This window comes from Dendrobates tinctorius, unplaced genomic scaffold (genome assembly GCF_039654945.1).
Source record: "Dendrobates tinctorius isolate UK_male_01 unplaced genomic scaffold, ASM3965494v1 ptg000272l, whole genome shotgun sequence".
NCBI classification, from domain to species: Eukaryota; Metazoa; Chordata; class Amphibia; order Anura; family Dendrobatidae; genus Dendrobates; species Dendrobates tinctorius.
In genome coordinates, this window is record NW_027361939.1 from 11,157,047 (window position 1) to 11,176,742 (window position 19,696).

At 47.2% G+C, this 19,696-nt stretch overlaps 1 protein-coding gene across 2 annotated transcripts in view; it reads right to left on the minus strand.

Annotated features, from left to right (window-relative positions):
* KANSL3 (KAT8 regulatory NSL complex subunit 3) overlaps positions 1-19,696 on the minus strand; it is a 156,717-nt gene that overhangs the window by 44,810 nt on the left and 92,211 nt on the right. For both annotated transcript variants that reach the window (XM_073559539.1, XM_073559540.1), the window contains exon 17: positions 12,419-12,494. In XM_073559539.1, coding sequence (XP_073415640.1) covers positions 12,419-12,494 — 76 coding nt within the window. The remainder of the gene's footprint in view (positions 1-12,418; positions 12,495-19,696) is intronic.

A 19,696-nucleotide genomic window follows, 5' to 3' on the forward strand; every position in this document is an offset into this window, starting at 1 on the left:
TTGTGTCCCCCAATGAAGCGATAGAGAAATTCAGTTTTATCATTAATAGCACGGGAGGACACAAGACTGTGGGACCTCCTAAAGCAGTACAAACGGGTGGGGGGAAAAAAACAACAGGTGACCATGCGCATCACATAGCAGATAGAGGCCTGCACCACCCTATGGCTTCTGCGGAGGCCAGTTTGGGGCATAGAGCAGAGCTTGTTTAACCTGAGGAAAGGTTAACAGCTAACAGCTAAAACTAATGGTCACTACTCCATGCTAATTCTCTTGGATCTCTCCGCAGCATTCGACACTGTGGATCATCAGCTCCTCCTCATTATGCTCCGTTCCATTGGCCTTAAGGACACCGTTCTCTCCTGGTTCTCCTCCTATCTCTCTTTACTGTATCTTTTGCTGGCTCCTCCTCCTCTCATCTTCTCCTTACTGTTGGGGTTCCTCAAGGATCGGTTCCAGGCCCCCTCCTCTTCTCTTTGTACACTGCCCCTATTGGTCAAGCAATCAGTAGATTTGGGTTCCAGTACCACGTCTATGCTGATGACACTCAAATATACACTTCTCCTGACATCACGCCTGCCTTTTTGGAAAACACCAGTGATTGTTTTACCGCTGTCTCTAACATCATGTCCTCCCTCTATCTGAAACTGAACCTGTCAAAAACTGAACTCCTCGTGTTTCCTCCCTCTACTAACCTACCTATGCCCGACATTGCCATTTCCGTGTGTGGTTCCACTATTACTCCCCAGCAACATGCCCGATGTCTTGGGGTCATACTTGATTCAGAGCTTTCATTCACCCCCCACATCCAATCACTGGTTCGCTCTTGTCATCTGCACCTCAAAAACATTTCTAGAATTCGACCCTTTCTTACTTTCGACTCTGCAAAAACTCTTACTGTTTCTCTTATTCATTCTCGTCTGGACTATTGCAACTCTTTACTAATCGGTCTCCCTCTTACCAAACTCTCCCCTCTCCAATCCATCCTGAATGCTGCAGCTAGGATCATATTCCTCACCAATCGTTATACCGATGCCTCTACCTTGTGCCAGTCATTACAATGGCTACCCATCCACTCCAGAATTCAGTATAAACTTATTACCCTCACCCACAAAGCTCTCCACAGCTCAGCACCACCCTACATCTCCTCCCTCGTCTCAGCCTACCACCCTACCCGTGCCCTCCATTCTACTAATGACCTGAGGATAACATCCTCATTAATCAGAACCTCCCACTCCCGTCTCCAAGACTTTTCACGTGCTGCGCCAATTCTTTGGAATGCACTACCCAGGTTAATATGATTAATCCCCAATCCCCACAGTTTTAAGTGTGCCCTAAAAAACGCATTTGTTCAGACTGGCCTATCGCCTCAACGCATTAACCTAAATATCCCTGTGTGGCTCATTCAAAATTTTATACCATAACCAGGTTCCTCGCTCCTCGCATCATGTTCTCACACGCTTTTTGCATATAATAGCCATCTGTGTCTGTACTGTTAAATATTTAGACTGTTAAAGGTAATCTGTCACCCCATTTTTCAACTATCAGCTGCCGGCACCGCCATCAGGGGCTTATCTACAGCATTCTGAAAATAAGTTATATTATACTCACTCAGGGGCGGTCCGGTTTTGGTTCGATGGGTGTAGCAGACCGGTCCAGCGCCTCCCATCTTCTATCGTCGACGTATTCTTCTTTGCTTCCCGTCATGGCTCCTGCGCAGGCGCACTTTGCTCTTCCCTGTTGAGGGCAGAGCAGAGTACTGCAGTGCGCAGGCGCCAAACCAGGTAAGAGAGGTCCGATGCCTGCGCACTGCAGTACTTTACTCTGCCCTCAACAGGGCAGGTCAAGTACACCTGCGCAGGAGTAGCGATGGGAAGCAAAGAAGAGGACATCACCGCTACAAGATGGGAGGCGTCGGACCACGACACCCATCGGACCAAGACCGGACCGCCCTCGGTGAGTATAATATAACTCGTTTTTCTTATCTTTCAGGTTATATCGGGGGCTTATCTACAGCATTACAGAATGCTGTAGATAAGCCCCTGATGGCGGTGCCGGCAGCTGATTGTCACCCCATTTTTGGACTGATTCCCTTTAACTGGTTCATGCAGCAACAAGTACACCCAATTCTTACACTAGGGCTGTTCCAAACAATAAAAGCAATTGTTACCACCCACCTTTCGTGTCTCCCCTTTTCCTCATAGATTGTAAGCTTGTGAGCAGGGCCCTCATTCCTCTTGGTATCTGTTTTGATCTATGTGTTTATTGCTATGCTGTAATGTCCATTGTCTGTAGAAGTCCCCTTTGTAATGTAAAGTGCTGCGGAATATGTAGGGCTATAGAAAGAAAACTTATTTATTAGGTGTGGACAGAGGTCAAGGTGGCAGCGGTGGAAACCTGAAACATAAAGGCCCAATGGTTGACTGCCCAGGAGGTACCCACTGCTCTAGTGGAATGTAGTGATCCAAAGGGCAGACATTCAACCTTGGCCTTGTAGGCTCCCACAGCAGATCTAATCCATTTGGAAATAATTTTCTTGGAGACTGACAGGCTATTGCAAGGCTCGTCAGGGAGCATAAAAAGAGAGGCTCTAAACAGATCCAGATGATGGAGGGAAAGCTCACGGGATGAGCAGGAGATTAGCAAAAAAGGTGGGAGGATGATATCCTCATTGATGTGGAAGGCAGAGCTCACCTGCACAAGAAAAAAATGGCATGAAGTGTAAGACCATCTTGTCCTAAGAAAAACAAGAAAGGAAGCCCTGCAGGAAGGGTAACTAGCTCAGACAAGCCACATTGAGAGCTATGGCCGCTAGAAATGCCAACTTTCACAAATGTAACTTTAAGAAGATGTTGTGGAGAGGCTCAAGACAAACTCTTCGAAAGAAGACAAAACAACGTTACTCCACTCGTTACCTGAAGAGAGGCAGAATTAGCCACTGTCTGAAAATCCTAACCCTCCTGCTAAATACCAGCATATGCTGAAACAGGATGTAGCTGGCAGAAAACTGATGTCTGCATCCAGACTAGACTGAAGAAATAAAAAAAAACTAGGACTGGAAGAAACATGGGATAGAAGTCCCTTTTTCCCCCCACCAGCCAACCTAGGACCTCCAGGTACGGTGTTAAGTTTTGGCAGACTGTGGCTTACAAGCCTTCAGCATAGTCTAGACAAGGAGTCAGACAGATTCATAGGGATCTCAGGTCTTTGGCTTCAATAACCACACCATTAAACACAACTGAAGTGGGTTGAAATAGGGGACCCTGTGAAAGAAGCCTGAGATGAGAAGCAGGGATCCATAGAGCGTCTTCAACTAATGTCAGACCACCATACTTAGTGAGGCCAGTCCAGTTATCAGGGTCGCCGAAACACTCTCCCCTAGTGGCAGGATATATAACCATGGTCCTGTGTCTCCCAATGCTATTAACGAAAAATCTACAATGCTCCTAGTTTGCAAACATTTGCTCCTCGTTAGTCTTATTGGGGGACACAAACCATGGGATAGTCTGCTGTCACCTGGAGGCTCACACTATTATTGCAATTAAATAAAATTGGCTCCTCCCCAGCAGACTATACCTCGCCTGCTGGAGCCCAGCTTCCTCACTTCAGTGTAGTGTCAGTTGGAGGAAAGGTCTGTCTCATACCTGTTTTAAGGTTAGGCGCTAACCGCATTGATTTTTTCCTTTTCAGATGAATGCCTCAGGGTAACAGTGTAGATGTGCATGTTTTATCCCACGTGGCAACGGAGAATACAGACTGTAATTGTTAATTCCATATCCTCTTGAGTCGGTATGGCCGGACTAAGATACTCTGGCAGTCGGTGCAGGTAATGGGGTGGAGATCCGTAAGCCACCTTGCTCTTGCCAACTGCCCCACATAGCCGCGGTTGCAGCTGAGAAGATAAAGGGATCCAGAGCTACGGGAGAGGTAAGGATATCCCTGTAGTAAGCCCATTCCCCACCTCCCTCATTTTTGGGGTGGTGGTAACAAGCTGTGCTGCTGCGGGGGGTCCTACTCACCCAGCTGGTCCCTTGGCCTTAGTGGGTCAGGATTACACTGGCAGGGAGTGGGGTTTGGCAGTGGCGTCTCAACTGCGGTAGGCAATGGGGGTGCAGTCTTGGTGTGTCTTGGCCATCAGAGTGCTCGGTCATTTTGCAGGTGAGAGGTTGCGGTTAATCCCTGGGCTGGACATTTCCAGCCAATCAGAGGACGTGTGCCTCCTGGACTATTAGTGGCAGCGTCTCAAAGTGCCGGGTGCCTGCCCCTCTGGCTCCGCCCCTTCCTCTTCCTGGCTTCGGCACTTTGAAATGGTGTGAGGCACCTCGGCATCTTCCTCCTCGCTAGATCGCAAGCATACAGGGGACATAGGTTTCTAAATTGTGGACGTGGTACGCTGTTGGCTACTGGGGGATGATTCTAGGCACTCTAATGGTTTTTGTGTCACTGTTTAGTAGTCAATTTTTTCTGTCTTTATCACTTATAAAGTCTGAGTCTAGAGAGGACCATGCATGACAATTAGTGCAGTCTGCATTTGCCACATACTATTACAAGTCACACAAGCATAGTAAGTTTTCCCTTGGTCATTCTGTGTCCTATAGTGCTGCCTGTAACCCTCCTGATTCCTTGCTGGTAGCTGCACAGAGGATATCTATGACAGCTGAGTAGTATGTGGCCCCTCCTACTTGGGCTCAGTCTGTAGCCAAACTAACCAAGGAGTCCAGGTTACTGTTAAGGAATGATTGCCAGTGACTACTATCGCTCCAGGAACACTGATCGCCATTGTGAGCGAATCGGATCCTCCATCCAGCACGTCCCAATATGGCTGGTTACAAAAGTAGTCCAGATGGCTGCGGGATACTTCCTTGTCCTGGTCACCTTCCCAGGGGAGGCGCACAGATTCCTTTTCCCCCACCCAGGCGATTTGCTCCCCTCAGTACTCACAATCAAGTTCCAGTTCAGAATTCATTCATTCTTAGTGGTTGGAAAAACTAAGAGAAATGATGGATAATTTGGCGTCAGCTTTCAGAAGCATGGCAGTATGGAGGTTTTATATCCCTTCACAGAGCTGGTGGCTGCTTGGTCTATTCCAACGGTAGTAGATACTCTGTTTCTCGCTATCTAAGGTGACATCTCTACCTCTTGCAGAGATTCCAACGCTTAAGAATCCCTCGGACACTCGTATAGACTGTGTGGCGAGGTCCACTTTTGAGGAAGTAGGTTTTTTGCCCTTTGTCCAGCCTTTTCTGACACTTGGGTTTCCAAGGCAGTAATGGCATGGGCTAAGCATTTGAAACAGTTTGTCGACTGGTTCCTAGGGTCTGGGATTACCTTAAATCGCTGATTAGATTGCACAGGCAGGGAAGTATCTCTATTCTGTCAACATCCTTGCGTCGCAATTTGCCAAATGCTGTGGATCAAGGTATGGAGGGTGGACTTTGCCTAAAGGAAATCTTTGACGGGTCTTGTTTATTTGTGAATCTATTAGACAAGATCATTTCAGAAGCAACAGGTGGTAGAAGCACTCTGCTTCCCCAGTCCAAGGCCAGCTGTCCCTTTCTGACGTGGGGCCTTGCAGGTACATCCCTTTCAATAGTTTACTGCACCAAATGAGTCAGGTAGGCAGGTTAGACCAAAGGTCTCTCAGGAACTCCAGAGAGCTACCTTTAGAGCGACACCCGCCAGATGCCCTATTATGTCAATAACTAGGTCCTCCGGGTCCAGAGGTGGTAGGAGGGTTCCCACTTGGATTTTCTTCCCGGGTTGGTGGCTGCCTCCTCCTTTTTCAGGAGGCATGGCTGGTGGCAGTCAGTGATCTTTTGGTAAGGCAAATCCTCTAAGGGTTATAGAATAGAGTTCACCGATCTACCTCACGATAGTTTCTTTTGTTCTTGCCCTCCTGGGTCTCCCAGCTTAAGAGCCAGTTTCGAAAAGACCACAACTTCCCTGCTGCAAGCAGAGGCGATTGTAGTGTCCTCATTCAAATAGCAAAAAAAGGTTTTATTCAGACCTATTAGTTATCTCCAAAAAAGGTGGCTCGGTGCGGCTTATTTTAGAATTAATGCACCTGAACAGTTGCATTCGGCTTTGTCACTTCAAGATTGAGTCTCTCCGGTAAGTGGTCCATGGAAACCGGAGAGTTTCTTTCGTCACTAGATATTCAAGATGCTTATCTGTGTGTGCCAATTTTTCTGGTCCACCAGCGATTTCTTTGCTTTGCAGTCAATCAGAATCACTCTCAGTTCAAAGCTCTCCCATTCAGGCTGACCACTGCACCCAGGATATTTACAAAGTTTCTGGCCCCGATTATGTTATTACTAAGGTCCAGGGGAATCATTGTTTTCCCCTTTATGGACAACATTCTTGTCAAAGCATCATCCTTTGCGCAAAATCTAGAAAGCTTACATATTGTTCAGACGCTGGAGCGATTTGATTGACAACAGGACAAAGTCCATTTTAGTTGGTTTAGCATGGTTTCTGCGAATGGTGCTCGACACCGTTCAGTCATCGGTATTTCTTCCAGAGGAGAAGAGATAATCTCTTCTGTCTTCGAACAGAACTTTAAAACAACCAGGCAGACATTCTCTTCGTTCTTCATGAGGGTCCTGGGAAAGATGGTCGCAAAGTTCGAGGCAGTACCATTTGCTCTATTTCGGTCAAGGCCTCTACAGAACATGCTCCTAGCCTCTTGGGACAAATCAATAATGTCCCTTGATTGGCCTGTTCGTCTCCCCCCATCACTGCCACCACTCTCTCAAAGTGGTGGTTAACGTTACCCAGGTCAACTCGAGGTTGTTCTTTTTGTTCAATTCAGTGGCAGATGCTCACCATTGATGCCAGCCTATCCAGCTGGGGATCAATTTTCCAAGGTATTTGAAGCAGGCAGGAGTAACTTCTCCAAATCAACATGCTGGAGCTCAGAGCTATCAGTCAAGTTTTTCAGATTGGCACAACTTACTACAAGGGTTGCTAATATCAAACGCCAGGGGGGAATACGAAGCCCATCGACCATGGCTAAAGTCGCAGGGATTCTGGAATGGGCAGAGGAAAAGGTTCATCCAATCTCTGCAGTTCACATATTGGGGGTAGACAATTGGGAGGCAGACTTAAGTCGCCAGCAGCTAACGGCAGGAGAGTCAGCTTTTCACCAAGAAGTGTTCCTGCAGATCTGTCGCTGGTGGCGTACGCAGGATGTAGATCTACTGGCATACAGACTGAATCACAAGGTGCTGAAATTTTTGACATGGCCCCAGGCGATTGCAGTAGACATCCTGGCAATCTCTTGGTCCCAGTTATTTCTGCCTTATCTCTTTCCAATGCTACTACTTCTACCCAGACTTCTTAAGAAGATCAGGACAGGGGGGTGTTCAGTCAGTCATTCTCATTATTCCAGATTGGCCTTGGAGAGCCTGGTATTCAGATGTAGTCAGTCTCCTGGCGTATATACCATGGGCTCTACTGAACCACCGGGACCATATGTCCCATGTTTCGTTCTTCCATCCAAATTTACTGGCGCTCAATTTGATGTTATGGCTGTAAAAGCTGTGATTTTGAAAATAGCCGGTCTGTCCGAGTCAGACAGGTCTGCGGGTCTGCCATCACACTCGGAAGGCTTACTTTTGTTTGTGTGAGTTGACTAGTACATTGCCTATAGCTTTTTCCTTACCAGTGCTGCTCTCCTTTGGATTGGAAGTAGGGCTGGAGTTTAACTAGCTCAAGGGTCAGGTGTTCTTGCTGGCTATTTTGTTTCAGAAGGATTTAGCATCTAATGCCCAAATTCAACTTTTCTCCAGGGGGTGGCACATGTTAAGCCACGCTATCGGGCTCCTCTGGACCCTTGGGATCTGAATCTTGTTTTAGAGTCTCTTCAATCGCCACCTTTTGAGCTGATCAGAGAGATCTCTCAGCTTTTTCTTTCTTATAAGACAGCTTTCCTTATAGCCATCATTTCTATTAGGAGGCTCTCGGAGCTTGCAGCTATTTTTTTTGTTGTGCCCTTTAGATCATTCTTCATCAGAATACGGTAGTGTTCAGGTTCCGTCTTTTCTCCCGAAGGTGGCTTTGAGTTTTCACTTTACTGAAGATAGTGTTTTGCCTTCCTTTTGTATGGCTGTTAGAGTCGTAAGATATTATTCATTGGCTACTGCTTCATTTAGGTGCTGATTCCTTATTTGTTATACCACAGAGCCCTCTTAAGGGTCAAGCTGATTTCAAAGCGATCATTGCCCACTGGATCAAGACTGCTATTATCCAGGCTTATAAGGCTAAGGCTGCCCAATTTAAAATTAGGTTTCACTATACTTGGGCGGTGGGAGCTTCTTGGGCGGTTGGTCATCAGCTTTGCAGCTCTGTAAAGCAGCTACTTGGGCATCGGTGCATATGTTTTCTAAGTTTTACAGGGTGCACACTTTCGCTTCGGCAGATTCAAGCCTTGGTAGGAACATACTGCAGGCGACTTTCGCTGAGATTACGTCGGAAAATTAGATGGTAACGGTATGATATTTACTACTATCCCAGCCTAGGGACAGCTTTAGGACGTCCCATGGTTCTGTGTTCCCCAATAGGACGAAAGAGAAAAGCAGATTTTTTATTTACTGTAAAATCTGTTTCTCGTAGTCTCCATTGGGACACACAGCTCCCTTCCTTGGTTGCCCAGTTGGGTGTACAGTTATATTTATTATTGCCTTAATTCTTTCCTCCTTCTACCGCTTTCTCACAAAACTGAGGAAGTCTGGCTCCAGCAGGCCAGGTATAGTCTGCTGGGGAGGAGCCAGTTTTAATTGCAATAATAGTTTGAGCCTCTAGGTGGCAGCAGACTATCACATGGTTCTGTGTTCCTCAATAAAGACTACAAGAAAAAAGATTCTCCGGTAATTAATAAAATCTACTTATTATTAGCGCACAGAGGACAGACAAACCAGACAAAAAAATTAAAAAAGGTCCATATAAATTGCATTATATAAATGGAGTATTTTAGCCCATCTTCTTATATGGATTTTGTCGACAATTTCTAATTTCTGGCATGTGCGACATCATTTAAAGGGAAGCTGTCACCATGAAAGCACCATTCAATCTGCAGGTACAGTATTATAGAGCAGGGGGGAGTGGAGTAGATTGATACATAGTTTTGTGAAAAAAAAAAAACTCTATACAACCTGTGTGTTAATCAATTAATCCTCTGCTCTTTCTGGGATTTTTCGGTCCAGTGCACACAAAGAAAGCTGTCAGTCACTGGACTGAAAACCCCAGAAAGAGCAGAGGTTTCAATGATTAAATCCCAGGTCATACTGAAGTCTTTCCTCAAAAAACTATGTCAATCTACTCAGTTCCCCCAGCTCTAGAACCAGATTGGACTGCATGATCATGGTGACAGATTCCCATTAAGAGCTTCTGTGCATTTAATGCCCCAAATACAAAAATATATTCATTCAGGCTTGACAAATGACTATGTAGATCTGAAACATGTTGCCTGGGAGGGCAGCGGATAATTCTTTTCTGCATTTTTAATTTTTGTGCTGTTGTGTATAAGTTTGTTGAGTAGAGCCTTAAGATCAAATACTTAATTAACCTCAAGACATAAGAGATTGAGAGGAACTACCCACAAAGTGTATTATTTCACCTTACGAGATTTTTCAGATCAAAGTGTGAAACTAAAGATGGCTGCCATTTCCTGTTTCACCACACACCATGTGGACCATGTGGTGATATACAAGATGACGCCCACTCTGATGACCTCATGGATCCGACCATGACAACGCCCACTCTGATGACCTCATGGATCCACCCATGGACTAGCTCACTGCCCAACCCACTAACCAATGGAATACATCCAAACACTCCCATTTTAGAGTTAACCGAGCCCCCTTACAGGGGATATATAAATCTATGTTTGGATCAATAAAGCTCTCTCTCTTGGAGCTGTGCCACAGATTGATCAAAGAGAGGTTACATCCGACTGTGTCTCTGGTTTGATTCTTTTAGTGTGCAATGATCAATATCCATTGGGCCAGGAGCAGGCAACTAGTGAACATTTCTTATCAACCTAACAAATTGTTGTACTTTTTTATACTACTGGATCAATAAAGCAATTATTTTAAGAAGATGTGAGTGCTGGCTATCGTTTGGACTGTTGCTATAGCTGGAGTATTTTGCTGATTGCTATTTTTTCACAAATATATTTGTTTATTTCTTGGACAATGGTAATTTTGTGCACCCATATCCCACAACACAAGGTCATCAGATTAGGTGTGTGCGAGTGTGTGTAATGCTGTGTGTAATGGGGCTGGCAGGTGATAAGGGGAATCTACCTGAAGGCACAGTGAGAACTATTAAAGCGGCTCTCCGCCCCAGACAATACATTTGTCTGTACATTTCTAAGGTCACTGTACCTATTGATCTGGCCCTATTTCAGTTTTGGCAAGGCAATTTTGCGTCTACAGAATACAATGAGATGCTGGATGGGTGTATGTGTAGCCACTTTCAGCTTAGTCTTTTTTTGTTTTCCAACATTAAAAAGTACAAACGGTAATCAAACTCTATGATAGGAAAAGTCATACAAGTAGATAAAAGCACTCCTTTCAAGTAATGTTTATGTGCTATGGTTTCCTTCTTACTATTGACTGCTATGAGGTCTATGAATTGGCCAAGACAGAGAAGGGGGTGCTCTTAGCTTTTGGAAAGAGCAGCCTCCTTCATCTGCACTACTGATGACCTAATGACGAACTCTACAAAAAAAAAAAAGCTCTCCTGCATCAAGCACAAGTTGGAAGTGGAGCTGTTGGGACCCAGAGAGGTTCCGTATTTTCCGCTTTGTAAGACGCACTTTTTTGGGGTGCGTCTTACAACGAGGATATACCTTACCGGGTGTAGGCCGCAGGGGTGTCCGGGTGTCCGTCGGCGCTGTGGGTGTCTCCGGTTCCCATCCCGGGGCTCTGCCGAAATTTTGCAACAGGCCAGAACCCCGGGGCTCCCTCTCGGTTTCCTCTGTATTGGCTCCGGCAATATGGCGGCGCATGCGCTGATGGTGATCTCGGGGCTGAGATCTCGAGAGATGAGATTTCAGCGCTGAGATCTCATCTCTCGAGATCTCAGTCCCGAGATCACCATCAGCGCATGCGCCGCCCCCGGCGGTGGCCGCCATATTGCCGGAGCCAATACAGAGGGAACCGAGAGGGAGCCCCGGGGCTCTCTGGCCTGTCGCAAAATGTCGGCAGAACCCCGGGATGGGAACCTTAGACACCGCTGGGCACGTGGAGACACGGCTGGGCACCCGGAGACACCCACAGCGCCGACGGACACCCAGACACCCCTGCGGCCTACACCTGGTAAATGTGGGCAGAGCCCCGGGCTGCTGCACAGACCCCCCTGGAAGCAGCACGAGCCCCCCCTGGAAGCAGCACGAGCCCCCCCTGGAAGCAGCACGAGCCCCCCCTGGTAGCAGCACGAGCCCCCCCTGGTAGCAGCACGAGCCCCCCCTGGTAGCAGCACGAGCCCCCCCTGGTAGCAGCACGAGCCCCCCCGGTAGCAGCACGAGCCCCCCCTGGTAGCAGCACGAGCCCCCCCTGGTAGCAGCACAAGCCCCCCCTGGTAGCAGCACAAGCCCCCCCTGCTAGCAGCACAAGCCCCCCCTGCTAGCAGCACAAGCCCCCCCTGCTAGCAGCACAAGCCCCCCCTGCTAGCAGCACAAGCCCCCCCTGCTAGCAGCACAAGCCCCCCCTGCTAGCAGCACAAGCCCCCCCTGCTAGCAGCACAAGCCCCCCTGCTAGCAGCACAAGCCCCCCTGCTAGCAGCACAAGCCCCCCTGCTAGCAGCACAAGCCCCCCTGGTAGCAGCACAGATCCCTGGTAGCAGCTCGAGCCCCCTTGGTAGCAGCACGAGCCCTCCCTGGTAGCAGCACAAGCCCCCCTGCTAGCAGCACAAGCCCCCCTGCTAGCAGCACAAGCCCCCCTGCTAGCAGCACAAGCCCCCCTGCTAGCAGCACAAGCCCCCCTGCTAGCAGCACAAGCCCCCCTGCTAGCAGCACAAGCCCCCCTGCTAGCAGCACAAGCCCCCCTGGTAGCAGCACAGATCCCTGGTAGCAGCTCGAGCCCCCTTGGTAGCAGCACGAGCCCCCCTGGTAGCAGCACGAGCCCCCCTGGCAGCGCGCTGCACATCGGAGCACCCTCTCATCCCTTCCTGCGGCCTGCAGTATCACCCCACTCCTGCCTCCTCCAGCAGCGACCCTGGGACCCCGCTTCACCGCAGCCACCACCCCTGGTAAGCAATAAGACGCCTGGATTATAAGAGGCACCACCATTTTATTAAAAAAACGTTTTTTCCTATTTTTCTCCTCAAAATTTGGGGTGCGTCTTATAAAGCGAAAAATACGGTAATATAACTAGAGAGATATACAATTCAAACTACATTTATGACACACAGAACGTACTTGGGTGAGGTTAGAAGACTGGTAATCTCCTTGGAGCCCATCGAAGACTGGGCAATCATGGGTGAAGACTTTGAGGCTGCAAGAAAGCAATTAAGAGATAAACATAAGTGTACAATCATTATGCCAATGTAAAAGTAAGATAGCAAAAATCACACAATGAAGATCAAAAAGGAGAATCCGAACATGTGATCAATGAGGAAGATTGGGGACAGTTAGTATAAAGATAAAATACCTTTATTAGACAAATGGTAAGAGGTGCCTGCACATTAATAAAAGAAAAACATAATTAAATACAATAAAATTTATAAAAAAAAAACAAAAAAAAACACAGGCAATATATGAGCGAGACATATTAACCTGAATAGGCAGGTGCATCAATGTAAGCAACTATGTCACTCTAGTCTAAATAGGAAGTGCAAAGCATAATATGAAAGGTCAAGACTCAAACAAGCAAGGAGCTGACTAATATATATATATATATATATATATATATATATATATATATATACATATATATATACATATATATATACATATACATACACACACACATATACAGTACAGACCAAAAGTTTGGACACACCTTCTCATTCAAAGAGTTTTTTGTTTTCATGACTATGAAAATTGTAGATTCACTCTGAAGGCATCAAAACTATGAATTAACACATGTGGAATTATATAATTAACAAAAAAGTGTGAAACAACTGAAAATATGTCTTCTATTATTCTAGGTTCTTCAAAGTAGCCAGCTTTTGCTTTGATTACTGCTTTGCACACTCTTGGCATTCTCTTCATGATCTTCAAGAGGTAGTCACCAGAAATGGTCTTCCAACAGTCTTGAAGGAGTTCCCAGAGATGCTTAGCACTTGTTGGCCCTTTTGCCTTCACTCTGCGGTCCAGCTCACCTCAAACCATCTCGACAGGGTTCAGGTCTTGTGACTGTGGAGGCCAGGTCATCTGGCGTAGCACCCCATCACTCTCCTTCTTGGTCAAATAGCCCTTACACAGCCTGGAGGTGTGTTTGGGGTCATTGTCCTGTTGAGAAATAAATGATGGTCCAACTAAACGCAAACCGGACGGAATTGCATGCCGCTGCAAGATGCTGTGGTAGCCATGCTGGTTCAGTGTCACCAGCAAAGCACCCCCACACCATCACACCTCCTCCTCCATGCTTCACTGTGGGAACCAGGCATGTAGAGTCCATCCGTTCACCTTTTCTGCGTCGCGCAAAGATACGGTGGTTGGAACCAAAGATCTCAAATTTGGACTCATCAGACCAAAGCACAGATTTCCATTGGTCTAATGTCCATTCCTTGTGTTCTTTAGCCCAAACAAGTCTCTTCTGCTTGTTGCCTGTCCTTAGCAGTGGTTTCCTAGCAGCTATTTTACCATGAAGGCCTGCTGCACAAAGTCTCCTCTTAACAGTTGTTGTAGAGATGTGTCGGCTGCTAGAACTCTGTGTGGCATTGACCTGGTCTCTAATCTGAGCTGCTTTAAACCTGCAATTCTTGAGGCTGGTGACTCAGATGAACTTATCCTCCGCAGCAGAGGTGACTCTTGGTCTTCCTTTCCTGGGGCGGTCCTCATGTGAGCCAGTTTCTTTGTAGCTCTTGATGGTTTTTGCCCCTGACTTGTGGACACTTTCAAAGTTTTCCTAATTTTTCGGACTGACTGACCTTCATTTCTTAAAGTAATGATGGCCACTCGTTTTTCTTTACTTAGAATTTGTATTATGGCAAGAAAAAAAAAAGCAGCTAACAGTCTATTCAGTAGGACTATCAGCTGTGTATTCACCAGACTTCTGCACAACACAACTGATGGTCCCAACCCCACTTATAAGGCAAGAAGTCCCACTTATTAAACCTGACAGGGCACACCTGTGAAGTGAAAACCATTTCCAGTGACTACCTCTTGAAGCTCATCAAGAGAATGCCAAGAGTGTGCAAAGCAGTAATCAAAGCAAAAGATGGCTACTTTGAAGAACCTATAATATAAGACACACAGTATTTTCAGTTGTTTCACACTTTTTTGTTAATTATATAATTCCACATGTGTTAATTCATAGTTTTGATGCCTTCAGAGTGAATCTACAATACTCAGTCATGAAAATAAAGAAAACTCTTTGAATGAGGTGTGTTCAAACTTTTGGTCTGTACTGTGTGTGTACCTCGAAGACAAGGCCTGAAACGCACGTCGGGTTGTGCGGCGCACTGCAACCACCTATCCACTCAGGTAATTATTTCACCATTGTATTTTATCCCTGGTCCCACGGGAACTGGATCTCTATTATCATTTCTCCTTGACCTCATTACCTCCAATATTCTGGGAACAACATAGCTGATGTCGGTATACTATTGTTACTTACCTGCATACCAGGCTCATATGTTTTCAGAGAGATATCTACTATATAATAGTCTCATTCTGTCTGTCTGTTTATAACGGAAATCCCGCGTCGCTGACAGGCGCAGTCCGGCCGCGAACTGGCACGGAATTCGAACGACGTACGCCACCGGTACTATCGGGAGATCTGCGGCGCCGTGGGTCATCTCCTGCCGCACGGATTTGCCACAATCAGCGATATTGGCGCGGAATTTAAAGGGGATCTGTCATCCCATTTTTGGCCTATCAGCTGCAGCCACCGCCATCAGGGGCTTATCTACAGCATTCTGTAATGCTGTGGATAAGCCCCCGATGAAACCTGAAAGATAAGAAAAAATAGATTATACTCACCCCGTCGTTCGGTCCAGTCCGATGGGTGTCGCCGTCCCATTCGGCGCCTCCCATCTTTATACGATGACGTCCTCCTCCTTGCTTCTCCCTCGACTCCTGCGCACGCGTACTTTATCTGCCCTGTTGAGGGAAGAGCACAGTACTGCAGTGCGCAGGCGCCGGACCTCTCTGACCTTTCCCGGCGCCTGCGCACTGCAGTACTTTACTCTGCCCTCAACAGGGCAGATAAAGTACGCGTGCGCAGGAGTCGAGGGAGAAGCAGGGAGGAGGACATCATCGTATGAAGAGGAGGCGCCGGACCGGACAGCGACACCCACCACACCCGACTTTGCCCCCCGGTGAGTATAATCTAACGTGTTTTTCTTATTTTTCAGGTTTCATCGGGGGCTTATCTACAGCATTACAGAATGCTGTAGATAAGCCCATGATGGCAGTGGCCCCAGCTTATGGGGTAGAAATGGGGTGACAGATTCCCTTTAAATAACCTACATACATATTCTAGAATACCCGATGCGTTAGAATCGGGCCACCATCTAGTATTATATATATTCACACAAACACACACCTCCTATTATCAGCTCCTCAGTTGTTTGAGTCTTGGCCTTTCACATTATGCTTTGCACTTCCTATTTAGACTAGGGTGACACCTGTTGCATACATTGATGCACCTGCACGATACATTCAATGCATATTCAGGTTCATATGTATCGCTCATATATCGCCTAAGTGGTTTGGTTTTTAAAAATGTTATTGTATTTAATTATGTTTCATTATGGTTTCATTGGGGGACACAGGAAACCATGGGTGTATGCTGATGTCGCTAGGAAGCTGACATTATGCAAAAAAGGAAAATAGCTCCTCCTCACCCCAATTTAAGCTTAGTGTCTGTAGGAGGCAGACCTGGATCCCTTCCCAGATACGCATTTTCCTTTTCAGGAATCCTGTGTGTTTTTATTAATTGTTTCTCTTTGTCTTTCAGGTTCTTCTTCCTTAGGTTAACAGGGTGTAATTTCTCACCCTGTTTTCCTGTACTTATGCGACAGATAGCAGTGTGGTGTCACATACATTGCCCACTCTCAGGGCCGTAGGCAGGACCTAATCCCCTGTCATCTTTACGGATGTTTCAGGGTGACTCCTGGTGGCAGGTCCTTGTCTTTTCCCCTCGGAGAGGGCTGGGAGGAAGACTGTGGTCATCAGCGGTGACCTCCCCCCTTCTTGTAAGGGGTTGATGTCTTCTGCACCGTTTAGAGCAACCCTCTCCCAGCTGAGGGATCCTGATGTGATCCTCATCGCTGCAGAGGGACCGGGAATCACCGGAACACGAGAAGGCAGGCATGTCTCCCTCCGCAGCGGCAGGCGTCATTCCAAGGTACACTGTCCCTTCATTGCAAGGGGACAGGGCGGCTTTCCGGTAGGGATCACCCGGAAGCCGCGGCCATTTTTCCCATGCCCGGGCACTTGTGGACACTCCCCCTCCCCTGTCTTCCTTTAGCAAGTCACCATAGGTCATTTAAATTGCGCGCTCTTTTTGTCCAATAGGAGGCGTCTTCCTCCTCTTCTTCCGAGTCTGGCCACACCCCCTGCAGCGTGCACTTTTTCGGCGCATTTTCTTCCGCTCCCATCACGGAGCTTCCCCTTCCTGGCTGTTCACACCCCCGGCATGTCAGCCAATCGGAGGGGACCTTCGTTTTCGCCGGCCGGCAGATTGTCCTGGCTGGTCATGCCGGAGGCATGTCAGCCTATAGGACGCTTGCTTTCTCTTTGGCCGGCAGATTACAGCGGTGTTGTGACACAGCCGAAGCTGCATCAGACTCTTTATACCGCATATCCTGCGCGCTCTGCACACGGGGGACACCGCTATATCCTGCGCTCTCTGTAGACCTGCAGAACACTCTGCACAAAGGGGGGGGGACAGCTTCCACAGTTCTTTCTGATGGTCATCGCTGGCATCGGGTAGGCTCTATTGCCTTTTGTCTTGGCTCCTCCAGCGCAGTATCCCCAAGATTCAACTTATGCCCAACCCTAGAGGCTTCTTCCTGCCCTTCTATGCCCACTGTGATTCACTACGCCTGTGCCCTCTGCAAAAGAATGTAGTCTTCAGGCCAGTTCTCCCCTTTCTGCCCATCCTGCAGCCCCTCCACCATGTCTGCCCCACAGGAGCCCTCTAACACCCAGGATGAGACCATTCCCCTACCTCCAGAGTGGGCTGTTGCCATGTCAGTTGGTCTCTGACCTGACAAAAGTTTCACAGTCCCTGGTCCAGGCCCTGGAACGACTTCCACATTTGTCTACCGCCACCAGTGCTCTGAACGCCTCTCACGCACCTGACCACGACCTTCACAGGGTCAAATCAGGCACAAAGCAAATGAAGTGGGCTCATTCCAGTTCTTCAACCAGTTCTCTGGGCCCCTCTGCATCCTTCTGGATGCATTCCTCACCCCATGCCCCCTCCTCACAGACGGTTTTTGGGTCAGATGTGGATTCCCAGTGTGAGTCGGAGTCTGATACGGGCTAGAACGCAAAGATGCAGGACATGGTCAAAAGCCTTACCCTGGCAATTACCCAACCTCTAAAGTAGGATGAGGCACCTGCTCAGGAGAACTTCATGTCCTTCAAACGGGTAAAACGTCCCTCCTGGAATTTCCTTAATCACAGGGAATTTGGAGAGATTAATGTCCAAACACTGGGAACACCCCGAAAAGTGATTCCCAGGAAGGAAGCAGCTAGATATCCTCTATCACTTTAGCCCAGACCTTTCTGCTAGATGTGCAGAATCCCCTAATGTGGAACCGCCGGTTTCTCACCTGTCTTCTAAAACAGCCCTTTCTCTACTGCATGGTGCATCCCTTAAGGATTATACGGATAGACAGATTGAATACATGGCTAAGTCAGCTTTTGAAGCAGCTGGCGCCTCCCTCTGTCCCATTTTTGCCTCCACCTAGGAGGCAAATTCCATGTCTGCCTGGGCAAGAATGCTTCGCCAGGCTATCCTAGCAGCAGCTCCTCTGGAGATGGCAGATTTGAAAGACAAGATTGCCCATGCCGGCAAATATCTTTTGACCGCTTCCTTGGCTACAACGGGTTTTCCGCCAAGGATACCAGCAATGTTGTTGCTATCCGCAGCATTCTCTGGTTGAACGCATGGAATGCAGATCCACTGTCAAAAAAGTTCCTCACTGGCCTTACCTTACAAGGCTCTAGACATTTTGGATCCAAACTGAATCAATTAATTTCAGATGCTACCGGTGGAAAAAGCAACTCGATTCTCCAGTCCTAGTCTACACGTCTTTTTTAATAAGAGGTCACTTCAATTTCGTTCCTTTTGGCCCTTTTCTGCTTTAGGAACTTCTGCATGAGAGTTTTGGGGAAGTTGGAGGCAGCCATGGAAGCCGTGTCCTTTGCCCAGTTCCCATCTTCAGCGGGCCCTCTGTCGGTATGGGACTAGATGACCGCCTCCCTGGACCGGCCCGTGCTTCTGCCTCTCAAAGTGTGGCAGTCCCTGATCTGGTGGATGTTATATCAGTATCAGTCCTATGAGGGAAGTCCTTCCTTCCTCTCTGATGGTTGGTTTTCACCACCGACGCCGTTCTCCTCGGTTGGGAGGCGTTTTTTTCTTAGTCATACAGCGCAGAGTCGCTGAAACGCCCAAGAAGTCGCTCTCCCCATCAATCTCCTGGAGATCAGCAGGGCTGTGGAGTCGGAGTTCATTTTGGTGGAGTCGGAGTCGGTATAAAATGGACCGACTCCGACTCCTAAAATATATAATAAATTGGGTACAGTAGTTCAATGCAGAATGTGCTGAATATTTTTTCATAGGAATTTGGGAAAGTTATGAAATGTCCTATAAAATGGCTGTTCTATTCCTGATCTAAGGCTACATTCACACACAGCGTTTTTTGAGGATATGTTTTTCAGTTGCAAAAGCAGATCAGCTTTTTAAAAAAACGCATCACCTGAAAGGTTTTTGAGCTCATAGATGTTTTCAATAGCAAAAGCAGATTAGAAATCTGCTCTATCTATATATCCATATCTGTATCCATATCTGTACCAAAAAGAATGAAAGCCGGATAGCACACAGACTAACACTCCTTTTTTTTACCACCAGTCAGGGACACCTCATAGCTGCCCAAAAGGAAGCCCAGGACAGGCATTGCTCATCTTCAGTAACACATCAACATCAATTGATAATTGGAATAAATAGACTGCATTCATCACCACATCTTAAGGTGCAGGCTTTATTTTCAAGTGTAGGGGTGTGCAGTATGAGGTTCTGCAGCAGCTGAGGTGTGCAGTATGAAATTCTGCGGAACAGTATGAGGTTCTGCCCCCCCTAGGTTTGATCCTGGCTACGCCCATAGTGGGAATGTAGCCTGAGGATCTAGGCTTTAGCTGAGATAAGTCATAGTGTGTATATATATATATATATATATATATATATATATATATATATATACACATACATATACACACACATACATACACACACACACAGTACAGACCAAAAGTTTGGACACACCTTCTCATTCAAAGAGTTTTCTTTATTTTCAT